The sequence below is a fragment of the Copadichromis virginalis genome, linkage group LG10 (genome assembly GCF_057382275.1).
Source record: "Copadichromis virginalis isolate Kocher_CV1m ecotype Utaka linkage group LG10, C_Virginalis_male_GT1.1, whole genome shotgun sequence".
Lineage (NCBI taxonomy): Eukaryota > Metazoa > Chordata > Actinopteri > Cichliformes > Cichlidae > Copadichromis > Copadichromis virginalis.
Window position 1 is genome coordinate 15,909,188 of NC_140627.1, and position 23,276 is coordinate 15,932,463.

At 40.2% G+C, this 23,276-nt stretch overlaps 1 protein-coding gene across 5 annotated transcripts in view; it reads left to right on the top strand.

Annotated features, from left to right (window-relative positions):
- LOC146700110 (neurexin-2-like) overlaps positions 1–22,252 on the top strand; it is a 131,409-nt gene extending 109,157 nt beyond the window's left edge. For 4 of the 5 annotated variants that reach the window (XM_085470175.1, XM_085470171.1, XM_085470173.1 and 1 more), the window contains 6 exons: positions 1,673–1,854; positions 12,781–12,952; positions 15,095–15,184; positions 16,519–16,847; positions 18,439–18,523; positions 19,677–22,252. In XM_085470175.1, the coding sequence (XP_085326301.1) occupies positions 1,673–1,854; positions 12,781–12,952; positions 15,095–15,184; positions 16,519–16,847; positions 18,439–18,523; positions 19,677–20,479 (1,661 nt within the window). In that variant the 3' untranslated portion in view covers positions 20,480–22,252. The remainder of the gene's footprint in view (positions 1–1,672; positions 1,855–12,780; positions 12,953–15,094; positions 15,185–16,518; positions 16,848–18,438; positions 18,524–19,676) is intronic. The other variant, XM_085470174.1, reaches the window with a different exon arrangement.
- Positions 22,253–23,276: the final 1,024 nt, after the last annotated feature.

Below are 23,276 nucleotides of genomic sequence, written 5' to 3' on the forward strand. Positions count from 1 at the left end.
GACACAATAAGACACGGGCATAGTAAGCAAGATAGTGGTTTGAAAATGAATCTAGAAGCCCATTACACATCACTGTGAAAAATAACAAAGTCCCCTTGCAAAATTCTGCAAAGAAAAGTAATCTAAGAAGAAGAGACGAATCTACAAGGACACACAAACCTTTTCAGTCTTCTCAAAAGTAATTTGGGAAGAGGAGACTAAGAGGCCAGCTGTGAGTAACATTAACTGAAAGGAAGAAGCCAATAAAACCGCTCTTTGATGTGACTAATGTCACTGACTCATATTCGACTGCAAATCCCTGACATTAATTAAGATTACCTCAGTAAGAAATAATTTTGTTTTAAAATAATTGCTGTCAGAGAACCTGCCCTTTTAATTTAAATTCAAAGCCAGCACAGGATGTTTTTCAGCATTTGGATTAGGCGTTTAATGTTAAGAAAGCATCCAACCAGCAGCTTGATCTGTCAATAGGAAACCTGTATGGTGAGTGCCCATTACGCTGAAGAGTGGAGTCTTTGTAGAAGGTTGACATTGAGGCTACAATTTTGTCTCAAGTGTTTCTCTGAGCTTCTATACTTAAATCTTTGAGAGATTCGGGCATTGAAAACCACCAGTCGTGAAACCAGCTCTTAGGTTTCAGTTGCTGAAACGATCCAACACGAGTTTATTTGTACTTTCTTAAGTAATTCTCATTTCTGCTATGGCCACGTATTACAGTGACTGCACTATCACCTGCCTTTGTGTAACTTTGTAACCTGCGGACAGCGCTTGGTTCTCACTTAGATTTTCCACATTTAAACTATGAAAGCTGTGTGGATTATATTAAATGGCTTAAAGTACACAAATGAAAGAATTTAGCAAATTATTGTTGAAATGCCTTTATGCAGTCTGTTAGTTTTTTTTAGAATTTAGGAAAATGTAACAGGTGTCACAAGAGGTGTCATATGTACAGGCTGATCAGCATATGGATTCTGCAATTTAAGCAAGGCAAATGTTGTTTATGTTGTTTATCTCAAGGAGACAAAAATCTTGCTGAGCACAGAGGAAAGACTTCCACAGTAAAGGTTCAAGCAGATATATTTCGTTCTCATGCACCTCTTAGATTCTGCACCAGCTGCTATTTTGTATTAATATCAAGTGTTTGCGATGCATTTTAACTGTGATTATTAAATGGTTGGCTAAATGACAAAAAACAAACTGAACTGTCCAGAATATCATCCTTATCTTTCAAAAACCAAGAAGGTACAGGGACAAAAGATGCTGCTAGTTTCTGGATTTCCATGGTGCAAGAGAAGTTTACATCTGTGAAAGCAAAGCTTTATCAAAATGAGTAGTTCAGGCTATTTAATGGAGATTCATGAGTGGGTTTCTTTAATAAATCTCCCATCTTTGGTTGAAGTTTTTCTCTGCCTATGGCATGATTTTGAAAAATGAAAGGTAGTGTTCGTGCAAGGAAAGAGAGACGTGGAATCTCATCTCTTTATAATAAGGATTGGTACTTCCAGAAAAAAAACCTAAAAACGAACAAATGTTAAATTAGTTAAAAGAACCAAGGCTAAGGGAAGACACCTGATAAAGCAGAACTAATTATGTTAAAAATGCTGCCTGTTTTTAAAAGTGTCTCTGGCTACTGTCTGTCCTCTCATCTTTTCCTTATTGCCTCTGTTCCCAGCTGGCACCACGTATATCTTCGGGAAAGGCGGAGCTCTCATCACATTCACCTGGGCCCCCAATGAGCGCCCGAGCACCCGAGCTGACCGCTTAGCCGTGGGCTTCAGCACTCAGCAGAAGGATGCCATCTTGGTGCGAGTGGAGAGCACCCATGGGCTTGGAGACTATCTTCAGCTGCACATAGTAAGAACGTGAATCTGTGTGGCTTTAAGTCACAAAAAGGGAAGACTGGTATGGTATCACACTGCTACGATAGATTAAAAAAAAACACTTAAAGGAGATTAGAATTTAAATATTTCATACATATGACCTGCGGCTCTGAACACTCTGAATACTATGCTCATTCTTTTTCTGGTTTCTAAATATTACAAGTGGAGTTACTTAGACAGAAAATGTAAGAATGATTACCCAGAGAGATTTTAAGATACTTTTCTATTCATTTTATTTCCTTCTCCGAGTGAGTCTGCTCATACCACCTGCATCCTGTATTCATGAGCTTAAAATCATGTTGTGATTATACGAGAGCAGACTTTCTGTGTAGAATAAATTATCCTTAATAGCATTTATGGTCATTCATATTGTGCTATTTAATGTCACACTTTGCAAATATGGTTATAAAGAAGCATTGTGATTGGTTTAGGAGGCGAAAAGGACAACATACTTTGTATGTCATGGAAATCAAATCAAATCAAATCACTTTTTATTGTCACATCACATGTGCAGGCACACTGGCACAGCACATGCGAGTGAAATTCTTGTGTGCGAGCCCCACAAGCAACAGAGATGTGCAAACACAACAACACAAACGAGCAAAATACAAGAATGGCCAACCTGAAACTAATAAATATATGTACAATATATAATAGTGTATGCATTTCTGGATGTGTATACTAAATATTTTCCTACGTGTGTGTGTGTGTGTGTGTGTGTGTGTGTGTGTGTGTGTGTGTGTGTATACACATTTTTACAAATTAAATAGTAAAAAAATAAAATAAAATAATAATAATAATAATAATAATAAAATATATAAAATATACAGAGTTGAATATGTGCAAAACAAGTGGCATTTATATACAGTGTGGAGTGCATAATGTTGAAGTTCCAGTAGTGAAGCTGAGGTGTCTATGACGTGTTCAGCAGTCTGATGGCCTGATGGAAAAAGCTGTCTCTCAGTCTGCTGGTACGGGACCGGATGCTGCAGAACCTCCTTCCTGATGGAAGCAGTCTGAACAGTTTATGGCTGGGGTGACTGGAGTCCTTGATGATCCTCCCCGCTTTCCTCAGGCAGCGCTTCCTGTAGATGTCTTGGAGGGAGGGAAGCTCACCTCCAATTATCCGTTCAGAGCACCGCACTACTCGCTGGAGAGCTTTGCAGTTGTAGGCGGTGCTGTTGCCATACCAGGTGGTGATGCATCCAGTGAGGATGCTCTCAATGGCACAGTGATAGAAGGTCCTGAGGATGCGGGGGCTCATGCCGAATCTTTTCAGTCTCCTGAGAAAGAAGAGGCGCTGCTGCGCCTTCTTCACTGTTTTGTTTGTGTGTACTGACCACGTAAGATCCTCAGCCAGGTGTACTCCAAGGAACCGGAAGCTGCTCACTCTCTCCACAGCAGCGCCGTTGATGGTGATGGGGGTGTGTACTTCTCTGCACCTCCGGAAGTCCACTATCAACTCCTTTGTCTTTGCGACGTTGAGGGTGAGATGGTTGTCTTGACACCAGTGGGTCAGGGCGCTGACCTCCTCCCTGTAAGCCGTCTCATCACCGTTGGTGATAAGACCCACCACTGTAGTGTCGTCCGCAAACTTCACAATGATGTTGGAGTTGTTAGTGGCTGTGCAGTCGTAGGTGTAGAGTGAGTACAGGAGAGGGCTCAGTACACACCCCTGTGGAGCACCAGTGTTCAGTGTGATGGGGGATGAGGTGATGCTGCCCAGTCTGACCACCTGGCGTCTTTCAGACAGGAAGCTAAGGATCCAGCTGCAGAGGGAGCTGCTCAGTCCTAGATCCTGCAGTTTCCTGTCCAGCTTCGAGGGAACGATGGTATTGAATGCTGAGCTGTAATCTACAAACAGCATCCTCACATACGTGTCTCTCTTCTCCAGGTGTGACAGGGCAGTGTGTAGTGTCAGGGCTATGGCATCATCAGTGGACCTGTTGTGGCGGTATGCAAACTGTAGAGGGTCCAGTGAGTCGGGTAGTGCAGAGCAGATGAAGTCCCTGACCAGCTTCTCGAAGCATTTGCTTACGATGGGGGTCAGGGCTACAGGTCGCCAGTCGTTCAATGAGGAGATGGTGGAGGATTTGGGTACAGGGACGATGGTGGCCATTTTGAAGCAGGCTGGGACTACAGACAGAGAGAGGGAAAGGTTGAAGATGTGCGTGAACACTCCAGCCAGCTGAGCCGCGCATGACCTGAGGACGCGGCCGGGAATCCCGTCCGGACCAGTAGCTTTGCGTGCGTTCACCTTCCTGAAGCACTTCCGCACATCCTCCTCAGACACAGTGTGCACACTGACGTCATCCGCGGTGCGCACACTGTCCGGTCTCATGGTGTTCGCTGTGTCGAATCTAGCGTAGAATACATTTAGATCCTCACACAGAGAGGCCGTGGTCTGCGGTGTGCTGGTTTTCCCTCTAAAGTCTGTGATCGTGTTTAGTCCCTGCCACATACTCCGAGGGTTGTCAAACTGTTGTTCCACCCTGTCCCTGTACTCACGTTTGGCTGCTTTGATCGTCTTCCGGAGTTGGTAATGTGCGTGTTTGTAGTCCGATGTGTTCGCGGAGGCAAAGGCGGTGTTCCGTGCCGCGCGAACATCTCCGTTAATCCAGGGTTTTTGATTTGGGAAGGATTTGACTGTTCTGGATGGGACGACATCTTCCACGCATTTCCTGATAAATCCACAGACTGAGTCTGTGTATTCATCAATGTCTCTGGCGGCCACGTGAAACATTTCCCAGTCCGCGTGATCAAAACAGTCCCGCAGCGCAGACTCCGATTGGTCCGTCCAACAGTGCACCGCCCTCCGGGTTGGAGCTTCCTGTTTCAGCTTCTGCCTGTAGGCGGGCAGGAGCAGGATGGAGCAGTGATCTGAGTGGCCGAATGGGGCGCGGGGGAGGGCTTTGTACGCATCCCGGAAAGAGGTGTAACAGTGGTCGAGTTGCCGGTTTCCACGTGTGTTGAAAAGGATGTGTTGATGGAGTTTTGGTGAGACTTTCTTCAGGTTTCCCTTATTAAAGTCTCCGGCTGTGATAAACGCTGCCTCTGGGTGTGCGGTTTCCTCGCTGCTGATCGCGCTGTACAGTTCCCTGAGTGCACGGTCAGTGTCGGCTTGTGGGGGAATGTAAACAGCCGTAATAATCACTGCTGTAAATTCCCTCGGTAGCCAGAATGGCCGGCACTTAATCATCAGGTACTCCAGGTCCGGTGAGCAGAAGGATTTGACCGGGTGCACGTTCGCATAATCACACCAGCTGTTGTTGATCATGAAACACACACCACCGCCTCTGCTTTTCCCAGTAAGATCCTGTGACCTGTCCGCGCGGTGCACAGAGAACCCCGGCAGTTGTATTGCGGAGTCCGGTACTTTGTCCGATAGCCAGGTTTCTGTGAGGCAGATCACGCAGCAGTCCCGCATCTCTCGCTGGAATGAGATCCGTGCCCGAAGCTCGCACAGCTTGTTCTCCAGAGACTGCATATTAGCCAGTAATAAACTGGGTAACGGTGGTCTGTAAGTGCGCCGTCTCAGTCGAACCAGAACGCCAGATCTTCTCCCTCTGCGTCGGCGTTTGCGGCCTCCAGGGCCAGAGAACAAAGGCGTCTCAGGTGAGATGAATGGGGGGTCTGCAAACGGAGCGTCCGTGTTGCAAAACTTGAACTCCGGAAAGTTATAAGAAAGACCGTCTTTTATGTCCAGTAAGGTTTGTCGGTCGTACACAAGGAGACAAGTGCTGCTCGTGAAAAAATAAAGGAAAAGTAAAATTAAACACAGAAGAAAGCCGTTGCTTGGGGGAGCTCGCGACGAGGCTGCCATACTCGGCGCCAAATCTGGTCTGTGTGAGGTGTGAAGCCTATCAGAACTGTTCAAATTAGTCTACTCTGACTGCAAACAGAAGAGTGCAACAGCAACTATTTGAATGCCCGAACAACATGTACATACATAGTTAGAAACAAATGAAACCATGAAATGAACGTCACTACACTGAAATGTGAACTTTTTATTCAAAAGTTTTTAAAAAAATGCTGCTGTGGCTTCTTAAGTGTTAACCTTTATTATTCAGGCCAGGTCTGCATGTTGAGGAGGCAGAGAAAGAGCCGTCAGGATAACATCACATGACCTTTCTGCAAAATGATTCACAACATTTGGATATCTGTTGGCACTGCACATATGCACAGAGCTTTTTTGGAGGGTGTAGATTACAGTAACTATGATGTCATCATGTGCTTCAGAGCGGCTGCAGCTACTTCTCAAATGCTCACCAGCTTCCGACAACAAGGCAGCCATGTAACTCAGGGGTTCTTAAAGGGAAACCCTAACAAGAGATTTCAGCTTCCCTCACGAGTTGCCACAGAGCGTGTTATTCTATCGATAAACTGGTAAGCCGTTCCTGATGCTGATTGCAGTACTTTCAACCTTTACGTATGTGAACAGTACGTGGTTGCTGTCGTACTGGCAGCATTTCCATGAGCAGTTAAATAAATATAGACAGCGCAGAAATAGTTACAGCTACAAAAAGGGGAAGAAAAAGACGGCTAAGGTGCCAAAGTTTTATTTTAGTAAACTTGTAAGTCACATATCATCATTTCTCTCCAGATAAGCTGATGAAGGCCCAAAAAAACAGGAAGCAAACTCACATTTGCTGGTGGAGTTCTAATGCTCTAATCTTAATTAAATGAAATGGATATAACTAAACCTCTCGGTCTATTTTTAAATGACGTTTTAACTAGACTTTGTCCTTATTATAACTTGGCGCAGAAGCATCACAGCTTGTGTGATTCACCGATTAGTGGCATCTGAGTCCAAATATTGGAATAAAATAGGAATTAATAAATCACACAAGTACAAGAAGGAGAAGAGGCGCACGCACGTCAGCAGACTACGAGATATTTTCTGGTGATGAACACGTGTGTGGATATGTGTTTGCGTGCCTGTGTGTGTGTGGTCGTTGAAGCCAAGTGGCGCCTCAGCATCTGCCTGCAATGGTGCCTTTTTCTGGAGGGAAATCAGGCTTTTTAGTATGGAGCCACAGGACAGGTGTGCCGTGATGAAAACCAGAAGGGAGATCTGTCAAACGTCTGTGAATGGTGTAATAATTAAAATCACATCTGTTGACAAAACTCGTAACTCGAAGTCGCTATCTTATTAGCAGACACTTTTGTGGTAAACACTAAAAGGAAAAAAAGCCTTTATAAGATTACAAATCTGACCTTTGAAAGCAAAACTTTGGCTCCTCTTATTTTTAATTATTATTTCTCATTTGAATTGGATTCATTCTGATTAGGAAGCTTTGAGGTCAGCTGTCTGGTGTTTGCATGTGTGGATGCACACGCACTTAGTGTCATATCCACTAAAGTAATGAATATGTCCTCAGTGGCTAATCTAATCTGTGGCACGTGTCTGATCAGCTCCCTGAAGACAGCTAGTGTCCGTTCCAGGGGACCAGTTCAGCTCAGAAGCTGCCGTTTTGGGCATGCATAACCACACAGTTACATTACTGTTTTGGGCATTGGCAGAAGCAAAGACGAATGGACCCCATGTGCAGAAAGAACCCAGCCTGAAAACAATCTGATTGAATTGTTTATATTCCAAAAAACAAAAACAAATAAGTCTTCTGATGAAAAAGTTTTTATGACCCTTCTGAAACCAGTTGTGAATTACGTGTGCGCCTCTTTTATTCATATCATTTTTATTCTAAAAGGAATTTGAATTGTAATATCAGTCTCTGTATTAAAGTACCTGCTGTTAAGTGTGGAAAAGTACTTTCTACCTGATTTATTGGACTCATTTGATCTAATATTGAACTTTTTGGTGCAGATACAACGCACAGAAGCAGGTAAAAGACTAGAATAAAAAACATCATGCACAAAATCTGTTGTTGGATGAACACAATTTAACCACGTGATTTAACCAAGTAAAATAACCAATTTTTGAACATGTCAAAGTATAGTATAGTATACTTACATTGACTTGAAGTGATTTATTTATGTAGAGCGAAATTTGGCAACTAACCACTCTGACTAGATTGTATCATGTCATCTCAACAAGAACAAATTAAGCTGCTGAATTTCATGCAGATGCTACTTGATTTAATTGCGTTCACCATAGAAACATGAAATTATTTAGTTCAAATTACAAGTTTGAATCTTGTACATGTAACAACCACCCAATTTCAATTTTTTGAGTGTGCTTGTCAGCATCTCCTCATTTTCCACACCACATTGACTCTGTCTCTTAATCTTAACTCTGAGTGCAGGGCAAGGGGAAAGAAGGGGGGCATCACATTCGTCCTACCAAACCAAATACATATTTTTGTTTTAACGGATATTCTGCTAATTGTAATTTGCACATATATCACATTATACTGAAAAAACAGATAAAAACTGTAGTGTTGAACATTTAAGCAAAAGTGTTTTTCCTCCACATGTCATTTACTTGACATATTTTGGTCCAAAAATCCTGCCCTGGATGTTTGTTTTTTTTAAATCGTCTCATTTAAATTGCATTTCCAGTTTTAAATGTCTGAATCTGACCTTGCCAGCCGTAGACTGTTGCTAGTAAATGCAAGGATTCCTGCCTGCGTGCAAAGTGAGCTGAAAACATTTTTCCTAGCATCTGCCAAGTCCTTGCGCACAGACAGATTGCTGAGTTTGACACCTTATTACTGCTCAGCGGAGGGAAATCCAAAGCAGTTCAGGTGATGTTGAAATCTTTTTTTAGTTTCCCAACAATTTCACACCTTCTTGTTTTGTAGAGACATAAGTTGTGATTTGTTTTAATGTATTCTGCTTTAGTGTTAATTCTTCTTTTTATCTCATTCTGTCTCCACGCTGGAATTTGCCCTCTGCAGAAGAGGACGACTGAGAGCAAAGCTGGCTTGAATAACAGTTGAAAATAGTAAAGGAAACAAATGATATGAGCTTTTTATGGTTTCGATTTTCTTCAGATTTCATCCCTTTCATTCAAAACTACCACTGTGATGAATAATTACAGTGGGATTTCAGAGCTGCTGAAGATTGCTGTAATAAACTGGTCACATGGTTAGCTCAAAAATATGACTTTGAACACGGTACATGCACCAGCTTAAAAGACCAATTATTCTGCACAAAAGCAGCAAACCATCACCGTATTCAGTTGAGAGCACATCAGAGTGGCTAATGCTATTTTCAAATGGTCATGTTTTTAATGAGTGACTAAAAGATGAAACAAAACAGAACATACACTGTGCAAAATGGAGACTATTAGAATTGTTAAAGCAGTGCTTCAAGAGCAAAAGATCAACTTACTGGATGAGATTTGGGTGGACCTCAGTGATTCCTTAATCTCACTCCTCTCCCCAATATTATTAAGGTGATAAGCCATTTAGCTATATAGCCAGAATATATTTTACAGTAATAATTACACATTTTTATGCAGAACTTATTTTAGTTGGGAATCAGTGTCTTTCATAATCTTTTAAATTTTATAGCTCAGTTTCCTTCATTTAAGATGTGTCGTTTCCATCAGAAATTAATGGAAACCTTACCCCTGACCACAGCGACACACCTGATTGAAGCACATTTTATCATTTCTATATTTCTGAGAAAGATTTGAAGACTCTAAAATCCCAACAGTATTGTCGCAGGCTCCCACCCACCTCTAAAAAGTCTCTAGTAGAGAGTATAGTAAAGCAAGCCAATTCAGAGACAAACATTTGGCTGGTGACAAACCGAGACAGACAGAAATGCTGGTGGTGTTAAAAGAATCATGATCGGTCCACTCTGTGCTCTGTTTAAAAATATATCAGGCAGCGGCGATGTATTATCACAGAAGAACTGTTAGTATTGTAACTCTTTTAATTCATTTTGTCACGTCATCATTTCATCTGAAGAAGCTGCAAATTCTTGAAATCACATATCCTTATAAAAATCAGTACTTTTTCCCTCATGTGAATTATAGTCAGTAGCAGGTTAGATGAGATACAGGAATGAAAAATCTTTGGGAGAAAAGTAAGAGTCCATCAGAGCGGGTGTCGAAACAGTTTAGTGAGTGTGCAAGAAAATGCACTTCATACAGTTACATGGGCATTAAAAACCACTTTGCAGTTAAGGAAGTGATGTCACAGTCACAGTCAACGAGTTAATGTCAGTCAGATAAAATAACCACAACCATAATAATATATAACTTTAAGCCTTTATATAAACTCAATGCAGTTATCATAATGCTGTGTTTATAGTGGCCAGTTATCCATTCCTTATTTATTCCACAATCATTCAAAAATCTGGCACTCTGCACCCTTGCACATATAAATCTTGAAATATGCTATATTCATGTTGCCGTCTGTATTATCTGTTTGTCTATTCTGTTAAGTACACTGAGAGGAATGAAAAATGCTTTTCCAGGCTGCAGATAAGTTTATTTGTGCTAAAAGTTTTGTATTATGGAGTTCTATAAGGGTCGACTCACAAAATGCTTGTTTCAGCACCACATTGCCTTCAATTTTGTATTTTATCTGGAAAATGCTTTGCCCTGCACACTGAAAAAATGATGCTAAAGGGCAGTGAGTAAAAATGTGATGGGTCATGACCAAGCATCAGTATGTGATAAGTTGGGAGTGAGAATGTGTTGACTAGAATGGCCAAGCTTTTGTTTACAAAAACCGGGGTGCATTAGTGTTGCTTTGCCAACTGTCAAAAGGTGCTTCAGGGCTATTTTGCAATCACTCTCTAAGACTGAGTAAGCAAAATAGGAGCAGCACTTTTTGAAGCCATAAGGACCCCCAGGCAGACTCTCCTGGCCCTGGAGATTTTAATTGTTGTCCAGAGGACACGAGTTGAAATTTGACCTGAGGTCGCACTACCCTGTAGCTGCCTAATGACTACTCCTCAGTTTGCATCATCGGAAGAATATTTAAACTACCGACATCCAAAGTTGTCCATTTAGGTTACAGATAAGTATACAAAGAAAATATAAAGGATAACACTGACAATAAAAAATATAAGGAATTTATAGTAAGTGCGTATCAAAAGGCATTTAAAGGATTTCTCATTTGCCAAAGTGTGTCTTTGTTCTTGAAGGGGTGTACATGTTCTGTGACATTTGTGTGACTTTAACTGTCCAGCTTTTGTTCAGGGATCATAATTCAATTCAATTGCACATATTCACCTGTTCATGAGTTCATGATGGCTTTCAGGTGATTTTAGAAAGCATAAAAAGATAACAATCCTTAAAACTTCTGTACTTAACACCAGCCATGTCAGCAAGAATAATTATTTCAAATTCAAAAGGTTTCTCGAATGGTTTTACATGTGATTAGAGGGTAAGAGCAAAGCACCGAGACAGGTTTTACATCACACCATCAAGGAAGGAAAAGAAGTCTACGTATTTGAATTTTTAGCCTTTGAGTCAGTAATGCAGTACTGGAGGTAGAAGAAAATGGGGAACAATCAGTTATATGAAATGGTGCATGTCAAGGAATAAGCTGTGCAGCTCATTTCTGACAGTAGAGGCAGGGAATCCAATTGCAATGCAAGGCCCACTGTTGAACATATTTACATAATGGCTGTAAGGCCAGTAGATATTGTGCACATCATAGCATGGAAGGCCAGCAGTTTGCAAGATTTTATTCAAATAAAACACAACTCCAGTCATTTTCACTCTTTACCTCGTCTTTCCTCGCTGGTTCAAGGTCTGATACGGTGTAACCAGCTGCAGGAGTCGAGATTGTTTGAATAAGAACCTTCAGATTCTTTTGTCCTTGACTGTAAACATTTGAGATACACATGTTATGGGGTGGGATAAAAGTAGAATATTACTGCATGTGTTATACATATCATAATATCACATTGCATAATCTCTGGTCTACAATGAAATAAGTATGGTCTTTTGATTTATTTCTCCACCTTTTCTACTTACTTACTTACTTCTGTATTAAACCAGCATTAAAGGTTAATGCTATAAGTCGAGGGAAAGTGGCCCCGCAGCTTTATGTGTTGTTTCTCACTATGTCTATTATAACCACCTTAGCACTTTGTCCTTGGCTTGCATTTAAAATGACTGCGAGGCAGTGAACGTACAAGGGCCGGACAGGCACAGAGACCCCACAGAGTTTGCTTCCAATGTTTCTTATTAGTACCAAACAAAGGCTAGTTTGAGAAGCAGATTTGACCTTTGAGGAAGGTTGGCAGGAGTAGGTAGAGGCTGACAGGGTGAGAAGTTGGTCAACCAAAAGAGAAACAGCAGGATTCTGTCAAGAGTGATCCACATCAGGAAAGTGGAGCTGGCTGCTGAGGGGAAATGGCACTGAACCCTAAAGAAAGAACTAAACATACTGCCCATGTCACAAAGGATATGGGTTTCCGTTTAAACAAGGTTACTGGCCTGACAAGCAGATAGATTAAACTTGTCAAGCCATTGTCTCTTTAGTCAGAAAAGTGTGAAAAATATTATAAAAAGATAAACATCACCAATTTAATTAAAACAGTTCTTTTGATGTACAAAGCAAATATCAATATTAAATATAATTTAATAATACACGCCAAACGGCACGCAATCTGCTAAGCTGTAAAATAAATGCATAAATAAATACTAGCAATAATTACTATTTTATCATTCACAACTGACACTGTATTGTTCAACCTGTGTTATATGCTCTTAATAGTGATATCCAGCAGCAGATTGAAGTGGGGCATAATGCCCCCCAGGGCAAATGCCCTAAGGCTCAAAGTACAGGCCCCGAGAAGCAGAGGAATACCTCTAAGTAGGGTTAGCCCTTACTTTCATTTATTTTTAAGTGATTGCTCAACATGTTTCACTATCTTGGACTTTCCCCAAACCCATTTGTGGCAATGCTCGCTTTTCCTACCGCATCTGTCATTTGCCTAATGAGTCACGTTCATTCTTGTTTTTGTGCAGGATCAAGGAAACATTGGTGTCATCTTCAATGTGGGGACAGATGACATCACTATTGATGAGCCTGCTGTCATAGTAAATGATGGCAAGTACCATGTTGTACGCTTCACACGCAGTGGTGGCAATGCCACTCTCCAGGTGGACAACCATCCAGTCATTGAGCGTTATCCACCAGGTAAGGTTAACAGGACAAACTTTGGAGTTATTACACGCATAGTAAGACAGCATGAAACTTCTGGATCAGAGAGAAAGGGTTGCATGTCTGCCTATTTCTGCCTTGGCAGTTTGCCCAGTGAATAATTTTAATTCAGTGTTCCTGCGTGGTTATTTTATCAGTTTATAAGAGATCTATTAAAGTTGCCTCATGCAACTAAAAATTATGTGTTTGTGTAAAAATATAATAGTTTGAAATGAGTAAATCTCCTTAAAGCTGCCTTTTTGAGTTTAGCAATTCAGGTATTTTCATCAGCTGCTGCCGTATTTGCATTTAGTTTGGTAGAGAGGTGGGAAGATGTGAAGTTGTGGCTCAGGTGGGATTCTCTAGACTTTTCTAAATGGTGTAATATTTAAGCCATTCTTGTGCGGCTTAAGTGCTATTTCAGCCCAATATAGCAGTGTTTTAGATGTGAATGTATGAACTGCTAGCCTTAAATTTATATGATAGTGTTGTTTTCAATAAATATTCACTTGACAAATTCTTGCTGACATTCAAAATGTGGCTGTGATCATGCTTGATCATACTTAATCTGTCTGTTGTTAGATACAAAATAGTGTAGATTCACTAAAGGGAGACTGTTATAATGATAAGTTATATAACAGTTTTATTTTATGTGTGGTAACTTATGATAGTGAGTAAAAATCACTCAACTGTGTGCACACAACATATACATGGACCCAAAAAAGAAAAGATACATACATAAAATGATCATAACTGGCTGTGCTTTAACCTGTTCTGAACCAATCTACCAATTAACCTTATTCAGAGCAGGTGCACCAGCTGGCATAGTGGGACACAAACCACATCTTTTCTGTGCCTCCAGCTGGTGTTCAAATCACAGATGCATATAACACGAGGGCACATGCAAGCATGCAATTGGGTAATGAAGATGGTGTGCACCTTTATGTCAGCTCCCACTCAGCAATCAGTGATATTTGAAACATTTCACACGGCAATGCATAGAATAGTTAGAAATAGGGAGTGCACATCACACAAGTTTCTTGTGCCTTAAATAGATATCAAATATCATGGAGTATTTTTTTCTGGCAATTTGTTTGAGAAAAAAAAGGCAAACATATTTTAACATCTTCACTATATTACAGCTTACAGTATAACCAGGCATTTAACTGTTGTGCTGTAATGGTTTACTTTAGATTCTAATAATTATTCATATTTGTATTAATTACAAATTTGTTGAAAATGTTTGCAAATAATAATCTCAACAGAATGTGAATGGAACAAAATAATGTCACAATAATTTACTATCAGTTTTAGTGACCCTGTGGCTGATGATTGATAGAAATTCCTCGGTGCTAGGTCTAAATAAAAATCTGGGCTCTCCTAATGTCTAGAAACAATTCATACTGTAATTACTGTATGTTGCTTGTTCTTGTTTTATTTTAATTTATTTGTTTTGCATTTGCATGTGTTTAAAGGAGAGCTGAAGTCCTGTCTCACCGGGGAACTGTTTGTGTCTCGTTCAAATAAATGAACAAGACAATGAATGAATGAACACCAAAGAGACTTAAAATTGCAACTCCCATAAGCCTTTGATGTTGACATACTGTCACTGCCTTCTGGGAGCTCGAGTAAAAACACTGCATGTATACCATGCGCTGCATTGGAAAAATGCATTTTGGCACTGAAGTGAGCGAGACTTTGGCTCTCTGTGAATGCAATCAAATTCATATGCTCCTACTCTAACTACATGACTTTTTATCACTGTCTAAATGCAACTGTTTTCCTGATTTGATTGGTTGTTTCTTATGAATGAACGTCTGTTTTATAAAGTACATAAAATTATTCGTCTGTAATTGGTAATTACTGAAGACGATGCTTTGCTTGGAAAAAAAAATAGCTAAATAACACTAACTAGAGTAGCGCATTATAAATAGCCTAAACGTTGCTCTAATTAGCATTAACAGTGTTACTCATAATAACTAGATAACACTAAGTAAAGCTCAAGTTTCTTTTAACTCACAGCTGAGTTAAAATTGATAACTTGTTAAAAATGTTAGCCGTTATAACTTTGTTTCTAACCATGTGATGTTTCAGCTTGCAGACTTTAACCTTTAATCTGTCTCTCCAAATTCTTTGAAGGACACTATGATAATGAACGACTGGCTATTGCTAGGCAAAGAATCCCATACAGACTTGGTCGGGTAGTTGACGAGTGGCTACTCGATAAAGGTAAAAAATATAATTGATTAATTAATTAATTAACCCTTGAAATAACTAGTAAATAAACTTCCCCCCCTGAGAGGTGCAGTGCCAGAAGACAAGGGTGACAAAGTGCAGGTTACCCAGACGTATACATTTCCATTTTAATTGGAACTTGTACCGGCTATGAATTTTAATGGCCACAGTATAGCTTTAAGCAGAAGAAAATGAGTGTGGAAGCAAACGGATATGGCGTGCTTGCCATTTCTTTTTGTCATCCTTATACCTTGTGGAGAGGCTGCACCTTAACAAAGATTTTAAACTAAATTAACTAAAAGCGCATAACCCTTGTCTAACCCTCTATCATCCCTCTTAACCACTGTGTGTAATTAGATACTGTGTGTAATTATTCTACATAAATATCATTAAAATGCTGTGTAACGTTTTCATTAATACCAGTGAAGCTAACACTGGACATAAGCTGACTAGGCTTTGTTCCTAATAACTGAACCATATTTTAAACCACAGCTTCAGGATGTGTTCACCCCAGTGAACCTCTTTCCATTTTTCTTGTTCCCTGTAATCTTGTGCTGCCTTGCATTGTACTACAACGAGCACATCAGACTCCCAAGCTGAATTTTTTTTTTGCTGCAACAAAACAACCCTGACAGGCTGTTAAAGTAGATCACTGTTTGCAGCCATTAACTTTGCTAATAAGTATTCTCCTGAGTTGGGCCCATTACCGCAGCCCTCCTCCTCAGATGTAACACTGCTTATCAGTAAAGGTGCTGACAGCGGTGCTGTTGAATATCATTGCCCCTTTGAGGAGGTAAAACAATTGGACCGTGGGGGAAACCCATGGAAAAGCATGTGTTAATGGCCTAATGGCTGATGAAGTCAGTGGGAGGAGGGAGTCAAATTTTTATTGTCATTCGGCTTCAAACTGTCTGATGTGTGGCAAGACTGCCATTTTAGTAGTTACCTGTTAAAAGGAGCCATAAGATACAGATCTTCACACCTTCTTTTTTCCCCTCTAAAGCTAAGAGACAAATATAAATATCATTTTCCCACAGGCAGCTGCTAACTTATTCAGTGACATTTCAAAATCATAAATAAACATCTAAATAGGCTTTAAGCCTCCTCTTCTTGTATGTGCAAAGTCAAAATTATAAACTTGCTGCTAACCAACATTTCCCTTTTTAGAGTTAACATCTAAATAAGCTTTTAAACAAATGAATTACTAAATCCCACCTGGCTCAGATGATGTTCTTGTGCAAAATCTCCCATATGCCGTCTCTGTGTGTGCTCTGCCGTTCTCTCCCCTTTTCCATCATCTCCTTCTCTGTGTTTCTGTCTAACTTTAGGGAGACAGTTGACCATCTTTAACAGCCAGGCAGCCATTAAAATTGGCGGTTCTGACAAAGGGCGACCCTTCCAGGGTCAGATTTCAGGGCTGTATTACAATGGTCTCCAGGTGCTCAAACTGGCAGCGGAAAATGACCCCAGCGTACAGGTGGAGGGGAACCTGCGGCTGGTCGGAGACTCGCTCTCCGTGGTGACCACGGACACCACCTCCGTCACCCCGCTGGCGGTGTCTGATATGTCTACCACGATCATGGAAACGACCACCACGATGGCCACCACCACCACCCGCAGGCAGCGGTCGCCCAGCTTGAGTGAGAGCATCTCAAAGGTCAGCGAGTTTAAAAAGGGGTGCTAATTAGCTGACAACAGGGAGGTAATTAGCTCATAAGGTGAAGGCTGTTGTCTATGTTTCGCAGTAGGAAAAAAGGCCATTTTAAATATGGCTCAATAACAGTGAGTGATTTTTTTTTTTTTTAATTAATTAGCTTTGTAGAAATCTGGAGCTGTGCGTGATTCCCAAAATTACAAATTTATATTTCTGTTCAATTATCAGGTTGCTAATATGTCTAAGCATCCTTAACATTCTCAATCAGCTTTAAAAATGCAAAATTGTGATTAATATAAGAACAAAACTGAGTAATACTTTGGCACTGTCTTTATGTGTGTCACCTTATAAAACATAAATGTTTAAACTTGCACAGGTTTACACATTTGGAGCTTATTTAATCCCCCTGTCATGTTTAGCTTATACTGTAGTTTCTGTTCCATTCATCTTGTATTAATGCACATTTTGAAATTTAACTTGCAGTACTAGAATCTAAGATGACAGTCAACACACAATCACAAAACCAGAGAACACTTCAGAATCCCCAGTTCTTCTCTACATTTGACAATGATAAGCTTATTTTTCAGATTTTTCAGATTTTTAGGCCTTAAAGGGGTTTAGGAACATGAACACACTTTTCCCCTGATCATCATGAAAGGAGTTATGAGATGAAATGAACCACATTTAAGTCTCACACCTTGACAAATTTCAGTGTTTCACAGCATCATTAAATTTCTTAGCGCTGCATCAGCTATTACTGAAAGAATTAGGCATATAAAACCTTGTATGGAGTAATAGGTAAGCTAAAATGCTTCATAAATTCATTAAATAACAGGTTTGATCCAGCATGTTTGATTCTGAATTCGCTGCATAACTTACTTTCCATCAAGGTATTAGGATTAGGATAATGATAACATTCTTGCTTAGTGTATTTTTACAATACAGCGGCCACATAAAAACAAAGAATTTGAATGTGATAAATGCTGAAAACCCTTCAAATTGGAGAAATTTCAGTAGTTGGACTTGTCCTGAGGTTTTAAAGAACCCCCACTGCCACTGCCTCTCCTAATAAAACTGCAGAGTGCTCTTTTTGTTCCATTTCTTTTGTCTAGCTATCCTAAAATGGTCTTCTCTATATTTTCAATTTATCAAAGTAATCCATTAGTGAGCCTTCTAATGCCCACTCTGCCCAGAGCCCACTGTGCATCCTGCATCCTCGTTAAATATATGTGAGAATTTTATATGGGTTTTTTGTGCAAATTTGATATAAAAGAATTGTTTAAAACCCAATTATATAGCATTTATCTCATTGAGAGCCTCCATCGGTGATGTTTTTCCATTGTTTGCACACACATAAAGTCAGCCAATGGGGTAAAGGATAAAAAGCAGCTGCTGATGGGCTCATTTTGAACTTGTAGTCTTACTAGTGTCGCTCCAGGCACAAACACTTAAGCAGTACAGTGCTGCATAGTGCAGATTTTTTTCTCAGACCGGACAGTCAGTGTAAAAAAGAGACTGTCTGTGAGCCTGAATGAAGAAAAATGTTTATTGGGTATTTGTTAAAAAAGAAATTGTATTCCCTGTTTGCTTTCAGCCACAGAACTCTGATGATATTTTGGTGGCATCAGCTGAGTGTCCAAGTGATGATGAGGACCTGGAAGAGTGTGAACCGGGAACAGGTGGGTCAATTGGTCCTTATGAAGCGATGGTACTAGGGTGCTTAGATGAGTAATGTTATTTTTACCCAGGAGTGCAGACAAAATGCAGTGCTTTTAGGCAGCCATCATTGTTCTTAACAAAACAGATCTGTCTTCTCAGTTTCATCCAACTATCTTACACTCACATATTGAGTAATTCTGTCAAATAACTGTCATTATTTGGATAGTTATTACAGACTAGCATTAATTTGTTCTCTACCCTGTATTTGTAGCTCACAAAAGTGAATCAAAGACAATCTTTGTGAAGTGTACTTCAGGCATTAAGAGAGTCTGATCGAGTTTGTGACAGAAACAAGCTGTAGAACTTGAGAGTCTGGCCTTATTGTGGGTGCCTTAATTATTAATATGACCTTATCAGAATTGTTTGTTGTTGTCTGGCCCGGCAAAGTGTGACTGAAATAATAATGAAAGAGAACCTATTGGCTGTAAATGTCTGTAGATGTATGTATCTGTAACATCTGTAACTCTGCAGAATGTTATAATCGTATATACAAATACACACACACACAGGAAAATATATTGTTGAATTGTTGAGGCATCTAGTAGTAGTGGTTAAAGGTACATCTGTAAGATAGCAAGTGCTTTCAGAAAATCATACTATTTTGTGTGTGATTCATTCATACAATAACCTTTCTGCTCTCTTATCATTCCTCAACCTCTGCCTACAGATGTGCATATCGCAGCATGGCCATTTAAAACTTAATGTTCTTGTGTTTATTATGTGCTCTTCATTCAGCTGCCGCCTCTCACGGGTCATCTTGTATGTTTGTTTCTGCATGTGAGCTCTTTTTTACGCATTTGCTGTATTGCATTATTAAACATTCTTAATCTGCACACCCACACACATATGCATACCTTCCAGACAGCATTATGATGCTTTCGGTTTGCTTTTCTCCTCAGTTGCCAAGCGCTGATGTAAATACCCATGTATTATAGAAATGCAATTACTATAAATAAAATCACTGATAAGCCATCTAATATTAAATTCTTCATTAATAATGTACATAATGAGCAGATTGTGCTTCCGTTCTGATGAGCACAACTGCTCAGCCAGAATTTCAGTGTTAATTCTGCTCTAATTTAGGATCCCCTACCTTTTCTGTTTTCTTTCTAGGAGGTGAATTAGTGTTGCCTATTATAACAGTGGATTCCCTTGAGCCCCCATCCATCGCCACCCGTTACCCCGTCATCCCTCCTCCTCCTACTCTCCTTTCCCCACTTGAAACCACCAAAGAGTCCCTGATACTCCCTCCCCACCCTTCCTGCCCCCCGGACCAGGAGGACTGTGGTGACCCTGTGGAGGTCTCAGCCTTCGGCTCTGGGGAGATGACGGAATCCGATGACGAGGACTTTTACAATAAAAACTCCCCCTTGGTCACTGACAGGACAGTCCTTCCTCCACCCCCTGCCGCTGGTGATGGTGGAGTCCAGAAACCCCGCCCCTTACCTCCTTTTGTTCCCACCACCAACCCTGACCAGCTCCACATTCCTGCAGGCAAAATGAACACCCGTGACCAGGTGCTTCTGCCCCCTGTTCCTCCATCCTCCCGAAACACACCAGGACTAACTTACCCCCCCAATTTTCCCCATGTGCCCACAGCCAACCCCACAGCCTCTGATGATAAGAGCCTGCCTGGTGCCGTGGAGGTGATAAGGGAGTCCAGTAGCACCACGGGGATGGTGGTTGGTATCGTGGCTGCTGCTGCTCTCTGCATTCTTATCCTCCTCTATGCCATGTACAAGTACCGGAACCGGGATGAGGGCTCCTACCAGACAGACCAGAGCCACAATTTTGCCAACAATTCCACTGCGGAGGGCAACGGAGCAGTGGTCAAAGACAAAAACACAGCGACAGCCTCTGTGGCAAAGGCCATCACAAAGGGTAAAAAGAACAAAGACAAAGAATACTACGTCTGAAATCACAGGAGAGTAGGCAAGTGTGGACTGAGACAAGAGGATGAGAGAGGATGCTTTCCTTTCGCGCCCCAATATTGTCAGGTCGACTATCAGAAAAATTCCACAAAAGAAAAAAAACAAAAGTAACAACAACTGCGCAAAGCAATTGTGTCCTGCTTTTACATTTTTCTCAAAAGTCAAGGTTGCCCAGTTCCTATTAATGATAAATTCTTATCTACGGCACAAGATCTGACTCATCCTCTGTATCACAATGTGCACTCAGTCTGCATTCACCAATTCCTTATTAGTGTATCATTTTTTTATGTTTTTAACAAGCTCGAAGGAGGCATATCCACTTTGGCTTTGTATATAGCATGGATATGGCACCGTGAAGAAAGTGCTGAAAAACATCTGGTTTCTTTGTACTTCTTTGTAATGCCCTATCTCAAGTCTCAATGTCCCCATTATGATGTATGAGGCTGAACAGCCCAGCTATTGAATTTTGATGGTAGATGAACAGAGAGCACAACAGTCATCCTGGCTACACTCGAACAGAAGGCCTTCATTTGGATAAGACATCATGTCTGCAGTCTACATGTTATTTCATGTGATTTTAAAACTCCCCACTCACTCTGCCTCTATCCACAAGAGATGGTACCGTGTTGCTGATGGCTTATCGTAAAGTAAATGAAGCAAGATATTTAGCCCTCCTGGTGAAAAAAGGAATTTTCAAATCCTTCTCCATATTCTGGCCAGTGAACCTTACAGTATGATGGCTCAGAAAGAGAATTAATATCAGATATTGCAGTCAATGTGCCATGCCATTCCAGGTAGGGATGATTGTGAGCCAGTCATTCTACACCAGTGAAGGTATTTATCCGTGAACACTGCTTGTATGTACATATAGTGGTTAGCAGATTGAAAAAGCATCGTGTACGTAGGGAAGGTATAAAGAAGAATAATCATGCGAGATGCTATGCTTGGCTCGCCCCCGCAACAAAGCTTTTCATGACAACTTCAAAACTGTTTCAGCCCGAACTTTACAGGAATTTTCAAGAGCTCAGAATCACATTTGAGAGTGTTTTCTGATTGCTTCTTGGAAAGAGGAAACCAACACACCTCACCAGATGCTGGCTCGCTCATAATGTTTTCTTTCTTCTAAACTGTCTTGGGATAATTCAGAAGCACACAGAAAATGTAAACATATCTTTGAAGCATAGATATTCCTTGTAAAGCAGCCAAACATGTATTGTTTTTTTTTTTCTATCGGTTATTAAATGACTATTCTACGAGATGAATAATTGAAGATTTGTGAATTGTATTGATATTTCTCTGATATTTCAATGTATCTTGTTACCACTCCTCTTAACACGTTATATTTTAGATTGCCTTTTACTCAAATCCGGACTAAAAGCACACTTTTTCCTCTGATAGCTGCAAATATCTTTTGGGTTTTTTGGGGGGGGATTATTTACGGTACAGATTATGCAGAGAAAACACAAGGGTGGAACAAACAAATGTTTTGTTTTGTTGCATTGTGCATTTTATATGTGCTAAATCTGTTACTCAATGGATCTGATAATATAAAGCCATTTTCTCTGTTGAGTTATTTATTCATGCTCTGTGATTTCGTTCTTTTTTTTATGAAAGTGCCATTCGACATGAGCTGCTCAGTGCTCAGAAAATATACCATTCCTCACTCATTGCTATTGTATAGTGTTCATGTGAAATGGATCTTAATATGTGTACAGAACGTGGATAAAGATGAAAATACACTTGATTATATACTTTGTACACAACTGTGTTGTGTGTTGCTTCTTAGAAGTTCCCTAAAATAATTAACTTTATTTGACTTTTCTTCTTGGATGCAACATTGTGGGTGAGCACAATGAAAAGAATGTAGTTTTTAGGTCAGGACAGTTCGGCTTCATGGTGTGGTAAACTGTGTGACCCTTGTTCTTGTATGCTTCTGCAACAGCTGTGGGTGTGCAGTCCCTGCAAACGGACAAAGTTAATATAGTAGTAAAATAAAACTAACTAAATTTCAAATAAGAAACTGACATTTTCAGAGGGTTAAAAAAAAGACTTTGAATATAAAAAATACAGTCAGTCTTTTTGTTTTAGTAGTTTTCAAGTTGGTCTCACTTTTTCAATTAGCAAATCGTAGCAAATGCGTTTATAGTGCTAAATATATAAATGCAAATAAAATGTAAAGTAATCAAAACTAAACTGAAAGTAAACATTTTAAACAATAAAACAAATCTTTAGCACTGAAAACTGCAAAGTAAGTAAAAATAAGCCAAAGAGAAAATAACTTTTTAACTCTATATTAATAAAAGCTATGAAAATAACACGGCTATGATAACCTTGGTACAGATGCTGACATGTTTGTGAATGTTATACCTCAGAAATGTCTTATGAAAATTTGGTATATTTAGCACAAATATTCCCTTGGCCTCAATGATGAACTGAATAAAGATTGTTGGTCAGAGGTAAAAGTCACTGTGACCGTACCCAGTCCCATAATAGTGATTTACTCTACTTAATTTTATGAGAACACCTGGAAGAAATATCATCACACCTGGCCCAAACATCGACCGGGACTCAAGGATCAACCATGCAGTGGCCAAAGATCACTATGACCTCATAAAATATGCTTTTGGCCACAACTTAAGAGTTCCTTTACCGAGTAACAGAAGATTTCCAACAAATGTTTAATATTGTAAAGTGATGGCATCTTAAAACGGAAAGGTCAACAGTAAAATTCCCTGTGGCATCATAATGTTCTGTAAAACATAACTCAGGAGTAGGAGGTGTG